At 42.9% G+C, this 12412-nt stretch overlaps 1 protein-coding gene across 1 annotated transcript in view; it reads right to left on the bottom strand.

Annotated features, from left to right (window-relative positions):
* Nucleotides 1-284: 284 nt before the first annotated feature.
* The window catches only part of LOC132821078 (V-set domain-containing T-cell activation inhibitor 1-like), a 31223-nt gene continuing 19095 nt past the window's right edge, over nt 285-12412 (bottom strand). Inside the window, exons 4-5 of the mRNA XM_060833596.1 lie at nt 8295-8582; nt 285-7536 (exon numbers count right to left, since the gene is read on the bottom strand). Coding sequence (XP_060689579.1) covers nt 7484-7536; nt 8295-8582 — 341 coding nt within the window. The 3' untranslated portion in view covers nt 285-7483. The remainder of the gene's footprint in view (nt 7537-8294; nt 8583-12412) is intronic.

Here is a 12412-nt window from a genome sequence, read left to right as displayed (position 1 = left end):
TCCTTTACGTCTGGTACGACTCCAATCAGCAGAGAGATTTTCTCCTGATTCCCACTGACTCAGATTTTGCTCAGGCCCCTGGATGCCAAAAGCAGCCTTGATGTCAAGGTCAGTTATTCTCACCTCCCCTCTGGAGTTCAGCTTTGTCGCAATGAAGTCAGTAGCTGAGCAATCCTGATAGATGCCGAATTGAGCATCTGTGAGTAAGTTATTGCAAAGTTTCTAAATGGGAAAATCCTCTTACTGAAGGTCTGCAAGCATTTACAAATAAATCAAAACGTGAACACAATTTGAAACACTTTTATAGAATTTTCAAAGGTTACAGGAAACAACTGCCATCCTGAACATGTATTCATCAAAGCGTTAAGACAGAAGTTGCCGTCGGCGCTGCCCAACACAATTATCTTCTCATTTCCAAGACAATCCCATTCACGCCTCAACTGCTGAAACTGACTTACCTGGTACATCTTAAAGCACCAAGTGCTTTCCAGGAAATGAGAGGTAAGAAAATAATATCATAAATGAGGATACAGCAGAAATAAATGAGACAAAAGATTTTGCAGAAGGCAAGTGAAAATTCAACCAATGTTTCCTAGATATTTGAACTTTATTTCAAGCATCTTTTGCGTCAAAAAATAATCACAAGAATAATAAAATCACAGAAACAAATATCCAAAATGATTAGACAAGAGATAAAAGTGCAGAGTCTTATATGAATCGAACACGAAGTAGGGAATGCATCCTTGAGATCAGAAAATCCAAATGATTTCTGTCACACAAAACACTGCTCCAGGAGTAACTTGAACAGGTGATGTTGTGGTAATGTCAATGGACTAGCAATCCAGAAACCAAGGCCAATGTCCTGGGGACACAGGTCTGAATCCTATTATGGCAGGTGGCAAACTATGAATATAATCTGGAATTAAAAGTTAGCCTAATGGCAACCATGTGGTTACTGTCAGTTATAAAAACCCATATGGTTCACTGATGTTAAGGAAGGAAATCTACTGTCTCTACCTGATCTGGCCTACACGTGACTCCAGACACACAAAAATGTTTTTGTCTCTTAATTGCCCTCTGGGAAATTAGGGATGGTTAATGATTGACTGACCTACCCAACAACACTGGCACTCCTTGAATAAAGAAAAATCTCCTACAATCATTTTATAAGCTTACACAATTTGTTGTCTTCCTTAATTACAGAAATAAGAATAATATTATAATAAAAAGTAATCAGGGATACATGTATAAAAACAAACTTCTACCTAATGATAATATTCGATCCATGTCATAGAATAAAGGACTTACTCAGAAATATTCACAATTTAGAGCACAGGCTCGGTCTTGGTTTAATTTTCACTGAGGCAATTAAATTACTTTTACATCATGTAGGTATTGGCATTATTGCAAAATGGTTCGCTGGAAAAGAGTGCAGTCAAATGCCATTGGTACAAACCCTCATGGGTATTAATTGTGATGTACACCTTGGATTCCTCATCTAGTTGCAATTGCAGATAAGTGTGGCTTATGTCCAGCTTCAAAGGACAGCTTGAAGTTGATGTGCTAGAAATTTTGGAAAACATTAAGATTGATAAGACTGATTTATCCTAGGCTGCTCCAGGAAGCGAGAAAGGAGGTTACTTAGCCACTGGTGAGGATCTTTGCCTCCTCACTCTCCACGGGAGTCGTACTGGAGGATTGGAAGGAGACGAATGTTATTTCTCTTTTCAAGAAGGGTAATAGGGAAATTTCTGGCAATTACAGACCAGTCAGTCTTACATCTGTGGTCAGCAAAGTTTTTGAAAGAATTCTGAGGGATAGGATTTATGACTATTTGGCAAAGCATAGTGTGATTAAAGGCAGTCAGCATGGCTTTGTGAGGGGCAGGTCATGCCTCACAAATCTTATTCTTTGAGGAGGTGCCAAGACAGGTTGATGGTTGAGCAGTGGATGTGGTGCATGTGGATTTCAGCAAGGCATTCGATAGGGTTCCCAATGGTAGGTTCATCCATAATGTCAGGAAGTATGGGATACAGGGAGATTTAGCTGTCTGGATTCAGAATTGGCCGGCTGACAGAAGGCAGAGAGTGGTTGTAGATGGAAAGTATTCTGCCTGGAGGACAGTGTTGAGTGGGGTCCCACAGGGGTCTGTACTTGGGCATCTGCTCTTTGTAGTTTTTATAAACGACTTGGATGAGGAGGTTGAGGGGTGGGTTAGTAAATTTGCAGATGACAGAAAGGTTGGAGGTAGTATAGTATAGAGGGTACTGCAGGCTGCAGCGCAATATAGACAGGATGCAGAGCTGGACTGAGAAATGGCAGATGGAGTTCAGCCTGGATAAATGCGAAGTGATGCATTTTGGAAGGTTGAACTCGAATGCTGAATATAGGATTAAAGACAGGATTCTTGGCAATGTGGAGGAACAGAGGGATCTGGGCATGCAAGTACATACATCCCTCAAAGTTGCCACCCAAGTGGATAGGGTTGTTAAGAAAGCATATGGTGTTTTGGCTTTCATTAACAGGGGGATTGAGTTTAAGAGCTGTGAGGTTTTGCTGCAGCTCTACAAGTCCCTGGTGAGGCCACACTTGGAATATTGTGTACAGTTCTGGTCACCCTACTATAGGAAAGATACAGAGGGTTTGGAAAGGGTGCAAAGAAGGTTTACCAGGATGCTGCCTGGACTGGGGGGCTTGCCTTATGAAGAAAGGTTGAATAAGCTCAGACTTTTCTCTCTGGAGAGAAGGAGGAAGAGAGGAGACCTGATAGAGGTGTCCAAAATAATGAGAGGAATAGATAGAGTCAATATTGAGAGACTTTTCCCCAGGGCATGATTGGCTAGTACGAGGAGTCATAGTTTGAAATATTAGGAGGAAGGTATAAAGGAGATGTCAGAGGTAGGTTTTTTACACAGAGAGTTGTGAATGCATGGAATGCGTTACCAGCGGTGGTGGTGGTGGAAGCAGAGTCATTGGGGACATTTAAGTGATTGCTGGACATGCACATGAATAGCAGTGAGTTGAGGGGTGCGTAGGTTGTTACTGTATTTTACATTAGGATTAAATCTCGGCACACCATCATGGGCCAAAGGGCCTGTTCTTGCTGTACTTTTCTATGTTCATTGTTCTATACCAAACATTCCCTCAGCATCTCACTAAGGGTTAATTCAAAATCACATGCCTGTCAGTTATCTTAACCTTGTCAAAAATTCAGATATGGATTCCCTTGGTTTGCAACTTTTGTAAAGATTTAAAGCTCAGATTGTAGTTCAGGTTGTAAGTTTACTCACTGAGCTGGAAGATTTGTTCTCAGACAGTGTACTGTTTTGGTTGCTATTTATGTGTCTTGGTCTATTATGGTGGGTGATATCATTTCCAGTTCTTTTTCTAAGAGGTTGGTAAATGGGATTCAAATCAATGTGTTTGTTAATGGAGTTCCAGTTTGAATGTTTGTGTCTTTGTTTAGCCTGTCCCAGGATGGATGTATTGTCCCAATCGAACTGGTGTCCCTCATTATCTCTGTGTAAGGATACAAGTGGTAGCTGATCATGTCTTTTAGTGGCGAATTGGTGTTCACATATCCTGGTGGCTAGTTTCCTGCCTGTCTGTCCAATGTAATGTTTGTTGCAGTCATGGTACTTTGTGTATGACGTTCATTCTGCTGGTTGTTGGTATGGCATCCTTTAAATTCATCTGGAGCTGTTTCAGTGTGGTGGTAGGTTTGTGGGCTCCCATGATGCCCAAGGGCTGGAGTAGTCTGGTCGTCATCTCCAAAATGTCCTTGAAGTATGGCAGGATGGCTGTGAGCATGTTGTGTCTTCCTGTTTCAATCTGTTGTGCAGGAATCGGCAGACTGCTGATCTTCTCCAAAATTACAAACATAATATGTTCTATGAATTAGGGCCTATAGACATGGGATTTCTAAATTCTCTCTCTTGCAAGAAGGGAATGCAAAAGAATAGATTCCCTACAGTGTGGAAACAGGCCCTTCGGCCCAACTAGTCCACACCGACCCTCCGAAGAGTAACCCACCCAGACCCATTTCCCTCTGACTAATGCATCTAGCACTATGGGCAATTTAACACGGCTAATTCACCTAAACTGCACATCTTTGGACTGTGGGAGAAAACCAGAGCACCTGGAGGAAACCCATGCAGACACGGGGAAAATGTGCAAACTCCCCACAGACAGTCGCCCAAGGCTGGAATTGAACCTGGGACCTTGGTGCTGTGAGGCAGCAGTGCTAACCACTGAGCCACTGTGCCGAAAAAGAAAATGAAGAGAAGAAAGCACTGAAGAAAAATACACACTGGTTATAACATAACAAATCAATTTCAGGAAGTTGCTGGCTGACAGGTTTCTGTAGGCCATTCTATCTCATGCTCTTAGTCCACAAACCAGAAATATTCTAAAGCTGATAAACCCCCCGACCTTCGGAATAATAAGACAGAATGCAGAGATGATATCAGGAGGGACATTTTATGAAAGAAAAATACTATGCGTGCTGAAAACGTGGAATAAAAACAGAAAATGTTGGAGAACTGTAACAGGTTAATAAAAATAGTTATCTGTGACTTTCCATCAGAAGTGAGACAGTGAGAAATGTAATAGGATTTGAGCAAGAACTGCGTGAGCAAGGACAAAGGAAGATCTGTGATCAGATATATGACAAGAGATTCAGAGACATAAGATTTAGTCTTTCAGGGTCAATGAGAATAGTGAGGAGCAAAGAAAAGAAATAAATAAATAAGTGACTTGTAGCAGGTATTTTACTGAAAGCATGTAAAATCTGACAGTGCAGAAAGAGGCCATGAAACCCATCAAGTCTGTACTGACCTTTCTGAAGGTCAGATCCCACTCAGATCCAACCTCCCATGCTATACCCATAACCCCACAATTACCATAGCTAACTCACCTAACCTGAAAATCCCTGAACACTATGGGCAATTTATAGAGTCATAGAGATGAACAACATGGAAACAAACACTTCGGTCAAACTCGTCCAAACTGACCAGATAGCTAACCTAATTTAGTCTCATTTGCCAGCACTTGGCCCATATCCCTCTAAACCCTTCCCATTCTTATACCCATCCAGATGCCTTTTAAATGTTGTAATTATACCAGCCTCCAGCACTTCCTCTGGCAGCTCATTCCATACTATCCTCTGCGTGAAAACGTTGCCCTTTAGGTCCCTTTTATATCTTTCCCTTCTCAGCCTAGACCTATGCCCTCTAGTTCTGGACTCCCTCACCCCAGGGAAAAGACTTTGTCAATTTATCCTATCCATGTACCTCATGAATTTATAAACCTCTATGAGGCTCCAGGGAAAACAACCCCAGCCTGTTCAGCCTCTCCCTGTAGCTCAAATCCTCCAACCCTGGCAATATCCTTGTAAAACTTTTCTGAACCCTTTCAAGCTTCACAACATCCTTCTGATAGGAAGGAGACCAGAATTGCATGTGATGTAATGCAATATTCCAAAAGTGACCTAACCAACGTCCTGTACAGCTGCAACGTCCTGTATCAGACCTCCCAACTCCGGTACTCAATGCTCTGACCAATAAAGGAAAGCATACCAAACACCTTCTTCATTATCCTACCTACCTATGATTCTACTTTCAAGAAGCTATGACCCTGCACTCCAAGGTCTCTTTGTTCAGCAACACTCCTAAGAACCTTACCATTAAGTGTATAAGCTGAAAATGTGTTGCTGGAAAAGCGCATCAGGTCAGGCAGCATCCAAGGAGCAGGAGAATCAACGTTTCAGGCATGAACCTGCTGCGCTTTTCCAGCAATAGATTTTCAGCTCTGATCTCCAGCATCTCTAGTCCTCACTTTGTCCATTAAGTGTATAAGTCTTGCTAAGATTAGCTTTCCCAAAATGCATCACCTCACATTTATCTAAATTAAACTCCATCTGCCACTCCTCAGCCCATTGGCCCACCTGATCAAGATCCCATTGTAATCTGAGGTAGCCTTCTTCACTGTCCACTACACCTCCAATCTAGTCATCTAGAAACTATACCTCATAAGTTGTTCATAATGTTCATAAGTCAGTATAGCCAATCCACCTAATTTGCATACCTTCAGATTGTGGGATGAAACCAGAACACTTGGTGGAAACCTACACAGACACAGACCCAATAAGGGACCTCCACACAGACAATGTGACTGAACCCTGGTCCCTGGTGATGAGGCAATAGTGCTAACTACTGTGCCATCATGCTGCCTAATTTCTTTTTTAATTCACTAATGCACCATTTCTAAACTGCTGCTTAATAAATCAATTAAAATATCAGAAAATTGTTCAAAATTATTTTGGACACAGTTCCAAGGTTCACTCGATCCATTCGAAAGGTGAAAGGCTTATCTTTTGAGATGAGACTAAGCAATTTAGGCTCAACTCGCTAGAATTTAGAAGGATGGGAAGAGAACTAGTTGAGATGTTAGAAAGGTTTGACCAGTAGAAGTGGAGTGGGAATGGGAAACAATCCAGAATGAAGGGTCATAGCTTTAGGTTAAGGGGTAGCAGATTAAAACGAGATGAGGAGGAATTACTTCTCTTAAAGGGTGGCGAATCTGTGGAATTCATTACATAGGAGCATACATAGGCACATACACAGAAACAAACATAGGAATTAAGAGCGGCGGTAGGCAATTCAGCCCTTTGGGCCCACTGCACTACATAACATGATCATGGCTGATCTTATGCTGGTCTCAATTCCACTTTCCTGCCTGCTCGCCATAAACATTTATCCCGTTTTTCATCAGAAACACAAGGGCCGAAGGGCCTGTACTGTGCTGTAATGTTCTATAGGTACTTTACTCAGAAAGTAGTAGGGACATGGAACGCACTGCCTGCGACAGTCGTAGACTCACCAACTTTAAGGGCATTTAAATGATCATTGAATAATCATATGGATGAAAATTGAATAGTGTAGGACAGATGGGCTTCAGATTAGTTCCACAGATCGGCGCAACATTGAGGGCCAAAGGGCCTGTACAATGCAGTAATGTTCTATGTTCTAACATATCAATTTCTTTCCTCAATCAGTTAATTGATTCTGCATCGAATACACTCTGGGGCAGTGGGTTCCACAGATTCACTGAGAGAAGTAGTTTCTCCGCATCTCAGTTTTACCTCAGCCTGTGAATGTCTAGAAACTGAATAAATTGAAAAATGAGACACACTGATTTTTAATTAGTTACAGGTTTAAGGCTTATGGGACATGGACAGAATATTGAGGCTGAGTTGAGATCACCTATGGTCATACTAAATGGCAGAGCGACTAGAAAGGAAGAACTGCATATTCCTGCTTTTAGCTCTTATATTTTCTGACAGCACATATTAGCTCACTCTGCTCAGTGTGAACCAGTACACCAGTACTAGTACTATCCTGCATTTGGACAGGCTTTGCAAGTCATTTAAGAATAGAAGAATTATTCAACAGTGAAAAGCTTCAATGGTAGCATGCCCTTTGACTTATAAATCAGCAGAAGGTTCTCCATCATCGAGACGAATCATGTCATGCCCATCTGGAAAAAAAAGGAAATGTAAAGACATATTACTATTGCTGCTGCTTTCAATTTCTTACAAGGTCTTAATGTGTAAAACCAGTCCTATCATTAATAAGTTTCACATTGTCAAAGACATCATTGGACAGGTGGAAGCAACAACAACAAAAAAACTGTCTTGCTCAACAAAACAAAATGAAGATAACAGAAAAAATAACCACTTTCAACCCTCACCTAAGAGAAGATACTGAGCTTTCTGATATCTCAGCAAAGGCAATGGGGCAAAAGAACAAAGAGAGAGAAGAAGCCTGCTGTTGGCAAACAGATGAGACTACCACTTTCAGCTATGGAGCTCAGCTTCATCCATCCCATTGTCCAATCTGTGGTCAGTACATTATTCTGAGCAGCTATGGAGATTAGCATTGCTATACTTTCCCCAACCAGTATTCCCATTTGGTACCAGTCAATCTTTCTCACCTGTTATGTGTTGTATATCTTTTTCTATCTATTAGGTTATGTACCACATCTAAATTATTGCTTCTTAAGAAATAAGTCAACTACCTTAACATTGCTGATGAATTCTTAATTGTTTATTTTGGATAATCTGTGACTTCCAAACCCTAAATCTTATACAACCCAATACATTTAAAAGAGAAACAAATTCAGAATAGTCCTTTCTCAGCTTCTAAGGTCAGCTTATTAACATGCTTCTTCTCCACAACTTATATAATAATTTAAGTTACCTTTAGTATCAACATTGATCTCAGAAATAAACTCACTTGTGAATACAGCTCGAGCAGCCTTGGACTTTGCCATCCACTTGTGCTGTATGGAGCAGATACATTGATTTTTGGCTTCACGCTCCCTCTTCAGGTTACGTTCCACATGGTATAATCCATTTTCATCCCTGGACAGGTATGTTTCACTAATGCTGTCCAAATCATTGCCATGTGTGTCTTTCCAGCTAACCTCTGGTACTGGGTACAAGCCTGAATATTTGCAAGTCAGCACGTCATCATTATCATCATTAGTTTGCCAGACGATGTGGATATCTCCAGTACCCTTTGCTAAGAAAAAAAAATAGTGGTTATTATAATAACTAATAACAGTATAAATGAATAATTTCTGATTTTCAACATGCCATCCTGAAAGAAATTATACAGTTAAACTGCAACCGGTTTTACAATATATAGGATGAACCAGAATCCGTGGAATCATTTTCATGCCCTGAACATATTATAGGAAACGTTCCGGAACCAGGGACCAGGGTGCTGCCAGGATGGTATATTTCCCATTTAAATAAATGGGTTCACTCCTACCTGTGGCTTCGGGCTTCCGTAGCAAGTCTTGGAATGTATCCCCTGCGGGTACGGGGGGGGCAGTGTGGGGTGGTGGTGGTGGTGATCTACTGTGACAGTTTTCATAAGAACCATTAAGATATTTCATACACTGTGGTTACTTATAACAGATTCATTTATTGCAGAGCAAATAAAAATGTTACTACCAGGCACTATCGAGTGCATTATTATGATATTATTGGATTGAAGTTAAATAAAGGTGCCAAAGAATCATGCAGGATTATAGACATGAAGTCATTCAGCCTGTTGTCTCAATACTTGGAAAGTGTTGTTTTGCCAAATGCCATAACCCTGCCTTTCCTGTAACCAACAGATTTATCAGCCTTAACTACTTGACCAACAGCTACTTGTCGTGATTTATAGAATCAACTTCAACCTCTTTACAATGTCCTAGATCCCAGCCACGGTATTTTATTTGTTGAATATTTGAAAATATTGTCTGCACTCCTCCTCAAATACAAATAATTTGAAATCTATGATTTCTAGTTACTGGAGGAGAAAGTGAGGTCTGCAGATGCTGGAGATCAGAGCTGAAAATGTGTTGCTGGAAAAGAGCAGCAGGTCAGGCAGCATCCAAGGAACAGGAAATTCGACGTTTCGGGCATAAACCCTTCTTCAGGAATGGCTTTCAGGAATTCCTGAAGAAGGGCTTATGCCCGAAATGTCGGATTTCTAGTTACTGACTCACTCACTGGATAGAGTAAGTCAAGAAAGAAACTGTTGTATCAAAACCCCTGATCAGTTTGAAAATCTTGATTAGGCCACCCTTTAATCATCTCTTAACTTTTCAATCTCTCCACAAAACTGAAATAATACATTTCTGATAGCATCTGATAAAAGGTTTATCAGATTTTTACATCTTTACTGAAATGGTATGCCCCGAGTTGTCCATGTTACTCTAATTGAGACCTAACCAGTGACTGGCCATTTTCCAACACCACCTCCTTGTTTTATTACAGTGTTCTATGTATAGTCCTAAGAAAGGATATATATTTTTAATCAGGATTATCAGCTTACTCCACCATCATTAAGGAGTCCTTTTCTTATGGACGCTGAGGTCTCTTTGCTCATTAGCATTTTCCAATGGCTTAATTAACTATGCTTAAAATGTGTTGCTGGAAAAGCGCAGCAGGTCAGGCAGCATTCAAAGAGCAGGAGAATCGACGTTTATTCAGGAACACGGTTTCTGCCGTCGCCGCAGCCACTTCCGCCCCCTGCGTTGCCGTCGCCGCAGCCACTTCCGCCCCTAGTGACATCACTAGCCTGCACAACCACTACGCCGCATGTGTCTCCGCCCCCACCCTGACCACCGTCACCACGCCTAACTCCACCCCCACGCCCATCACCGTCACCACGCCTAACCCCGCCCCCACACCAATCTCCGCCCCGCCCGCAATCTAAACCTGCCCCGTCGATCTCCACCCCGCCCGCAAGTCTAACCCCGCCCCCACGCCGATCTCCGTCCCCGCCCCCACGCCCAACCCTGCCCCCACTCCCAGCTCCAACCCCACACCAGGTCCTAGTTCCCAGCCCTGCCGTGTTTTCACCATCCCTCCAGACCTTCCCCTCTCTGAGGATGAAAGATCAGTCCTCAGCAGAGGCCTCATCTTCATTCCCCTACGCTCTCGGATTAACGAGTTCAACACACGGCGAGACATCGAACAATTCTTCCTCCGCCTTCGCCTCCGAGCTTACTTCTTCAACCAGGATTCTCGCCCACCCTCTGATGACCCCTTCTCCTGCCTCCAACACACCCCATCCACCTGGACACCCCGTGTTGGCCTCTTACCTGCCCTCGATCTCTTCCTAGCCAACTGCCGCCGGACATTAACCGCCTCAACCTCTCCACCCCTCTCACCCATTCCAACCTCTCACCCTCGGAACGTGCAACCTTCCACTCCCTCCGTTCCAACCCCAACCTCACTATCAAATCGGCAGACTAGGGAGGCGCGGTAGTAGTTTGGCGCACCGACCTTTACACTGTTGAGGCTAAACGCCAGCTCGCAGACACCTCCTCCTTTGACCATGACCCCACCTCCCAACGCCAAACCATCATCTCCCAGACCATCCATAACCTCATCACCTCAGAGGATCTCCCACCCACTGCCTCCAACCTCATAGTCCCACAACTCCGCACCGCCCGTTCCTACCTCCTGCCCATAATCCACAAACTTGACTGCCCCGGCCGACCCATTGTCTCAGCCTGCTCCTGCTCCACCGAACTCATCTCTGATTCCTGAAGAAGGGCTCATGCCCAAAACGTCGATTCTCCTGCTCTTTGGATGTTGCCTGACCTGCTGCGCTTTTCCAGCAACACATTTTCAGCTCTGATCTCCAGCATCTGCAGTCCTCACTTTCTCCTTAATTAACTATGCCAAACATTCTGCACAGTTACTCCAGGAAGACGTTTACACATGGGTTAGTGAATGAGATTTATTAAAAAGTGTCTGTCACTGGGCTGGCTGCCTGTATGAAAAAGGCTGTACCTACAGATGGCGTCTGTGGCTCTATGCTTTAACTTCTTTTGCATTTTGCCTGGCTCTTTACCTTTTGATGTCTATCATTTCATACATTTTCAGACTTTAGTTATATTTCTGAATATATAACTTTAACTACCTTCATTTTTAAAGATTAGTCAGCAATGAAAAGATCGGGTGGTGGGGGAGAAAGAGAGATGGGGTCAGAGAAGAGATCAGATGGGGCCCATGTTCCCCTACTCAGACACAAAGATCCTCCCAGTTGTATCCATTCTCTTTCTCCCCTCACTCCATCCATTCTCACCCCTCCCCAACAAAGCATCTAAAACTGAAAGTAGCCATTTGATAATGTAGAAATCAGGTCATTTGCTGTTTGTACACTGATTGCGTACAGAATTCCTGGACCTTCCCGTGGCTTGCTACTTCAACACACAATCCTGCTCCCATGCCCTCTTGTCTGTCCTTGGCCTGCTGCAATGTTCCAGTGAAACTCAACACAAACTGGGGGAAACAGCATCTCATCTTCTGACTAGGCACGTTACAGCCTGCCGGTCTCAACACTGAATTCAACAACTTCAGATGGTTATCCCATCTCGACTCCTCTGTTTTCATTCTGCTCAGCAATTTTATTTCAGTTCATTTTTTTTTCACTGTTCTGTACCTCTTATTTCTTGATTGTCTCTCTTTCTCTCGCTCCCACTCTCACATCATCTTTTTCCTCTCCTCTTCCCCCTTTGCTACCCGTCTCCCCTGTTTTCCATTTTGCCTCTGCTTCACCCATCCCCCCCATATTTTGTCACATCCCATTGGCTTCAGCTTTGGTCATTCACAGCTCCAAATCTCCCTATAATCTCTCTATGCACTGTCATTATCACCTCTTTATTGCTACCTTTGCATCTGGAGCCATGACTCACCTTCTCTCATTCTAGTATAAATACCTTCCTATTTCTCCCTTTTTTTTTAGCTTTAACAAAGGGTCAGTAGCTCTTTTCTCTCCTTACAGATGCTGCCTGACCTGCTGAGATTTTCCAGCATTTTCTCTTTTGGTTTCTGCTCACTTTC

Source organism: Hemiscyllium ocellatum, chromosome 12 (assembly GCF_020745735.1).
Source record: "Hemiscyllium ocellatum isolate sHemOce1 chromosome 12, sHemOce1.pat.X.cur, whole genome shotgun sequence".
NCBI lineage: Eukaryota > Metazoa > Chordata > Chondrichthyes > Orectolobiformes > Hemiscylliidae > Hemiscyllium > Hemiscyllium ocellatum.
Note: the sequence above shows the minus strand (reverse complement) of the source record. Positions and strands in the feature narration are given on the sequence as shown.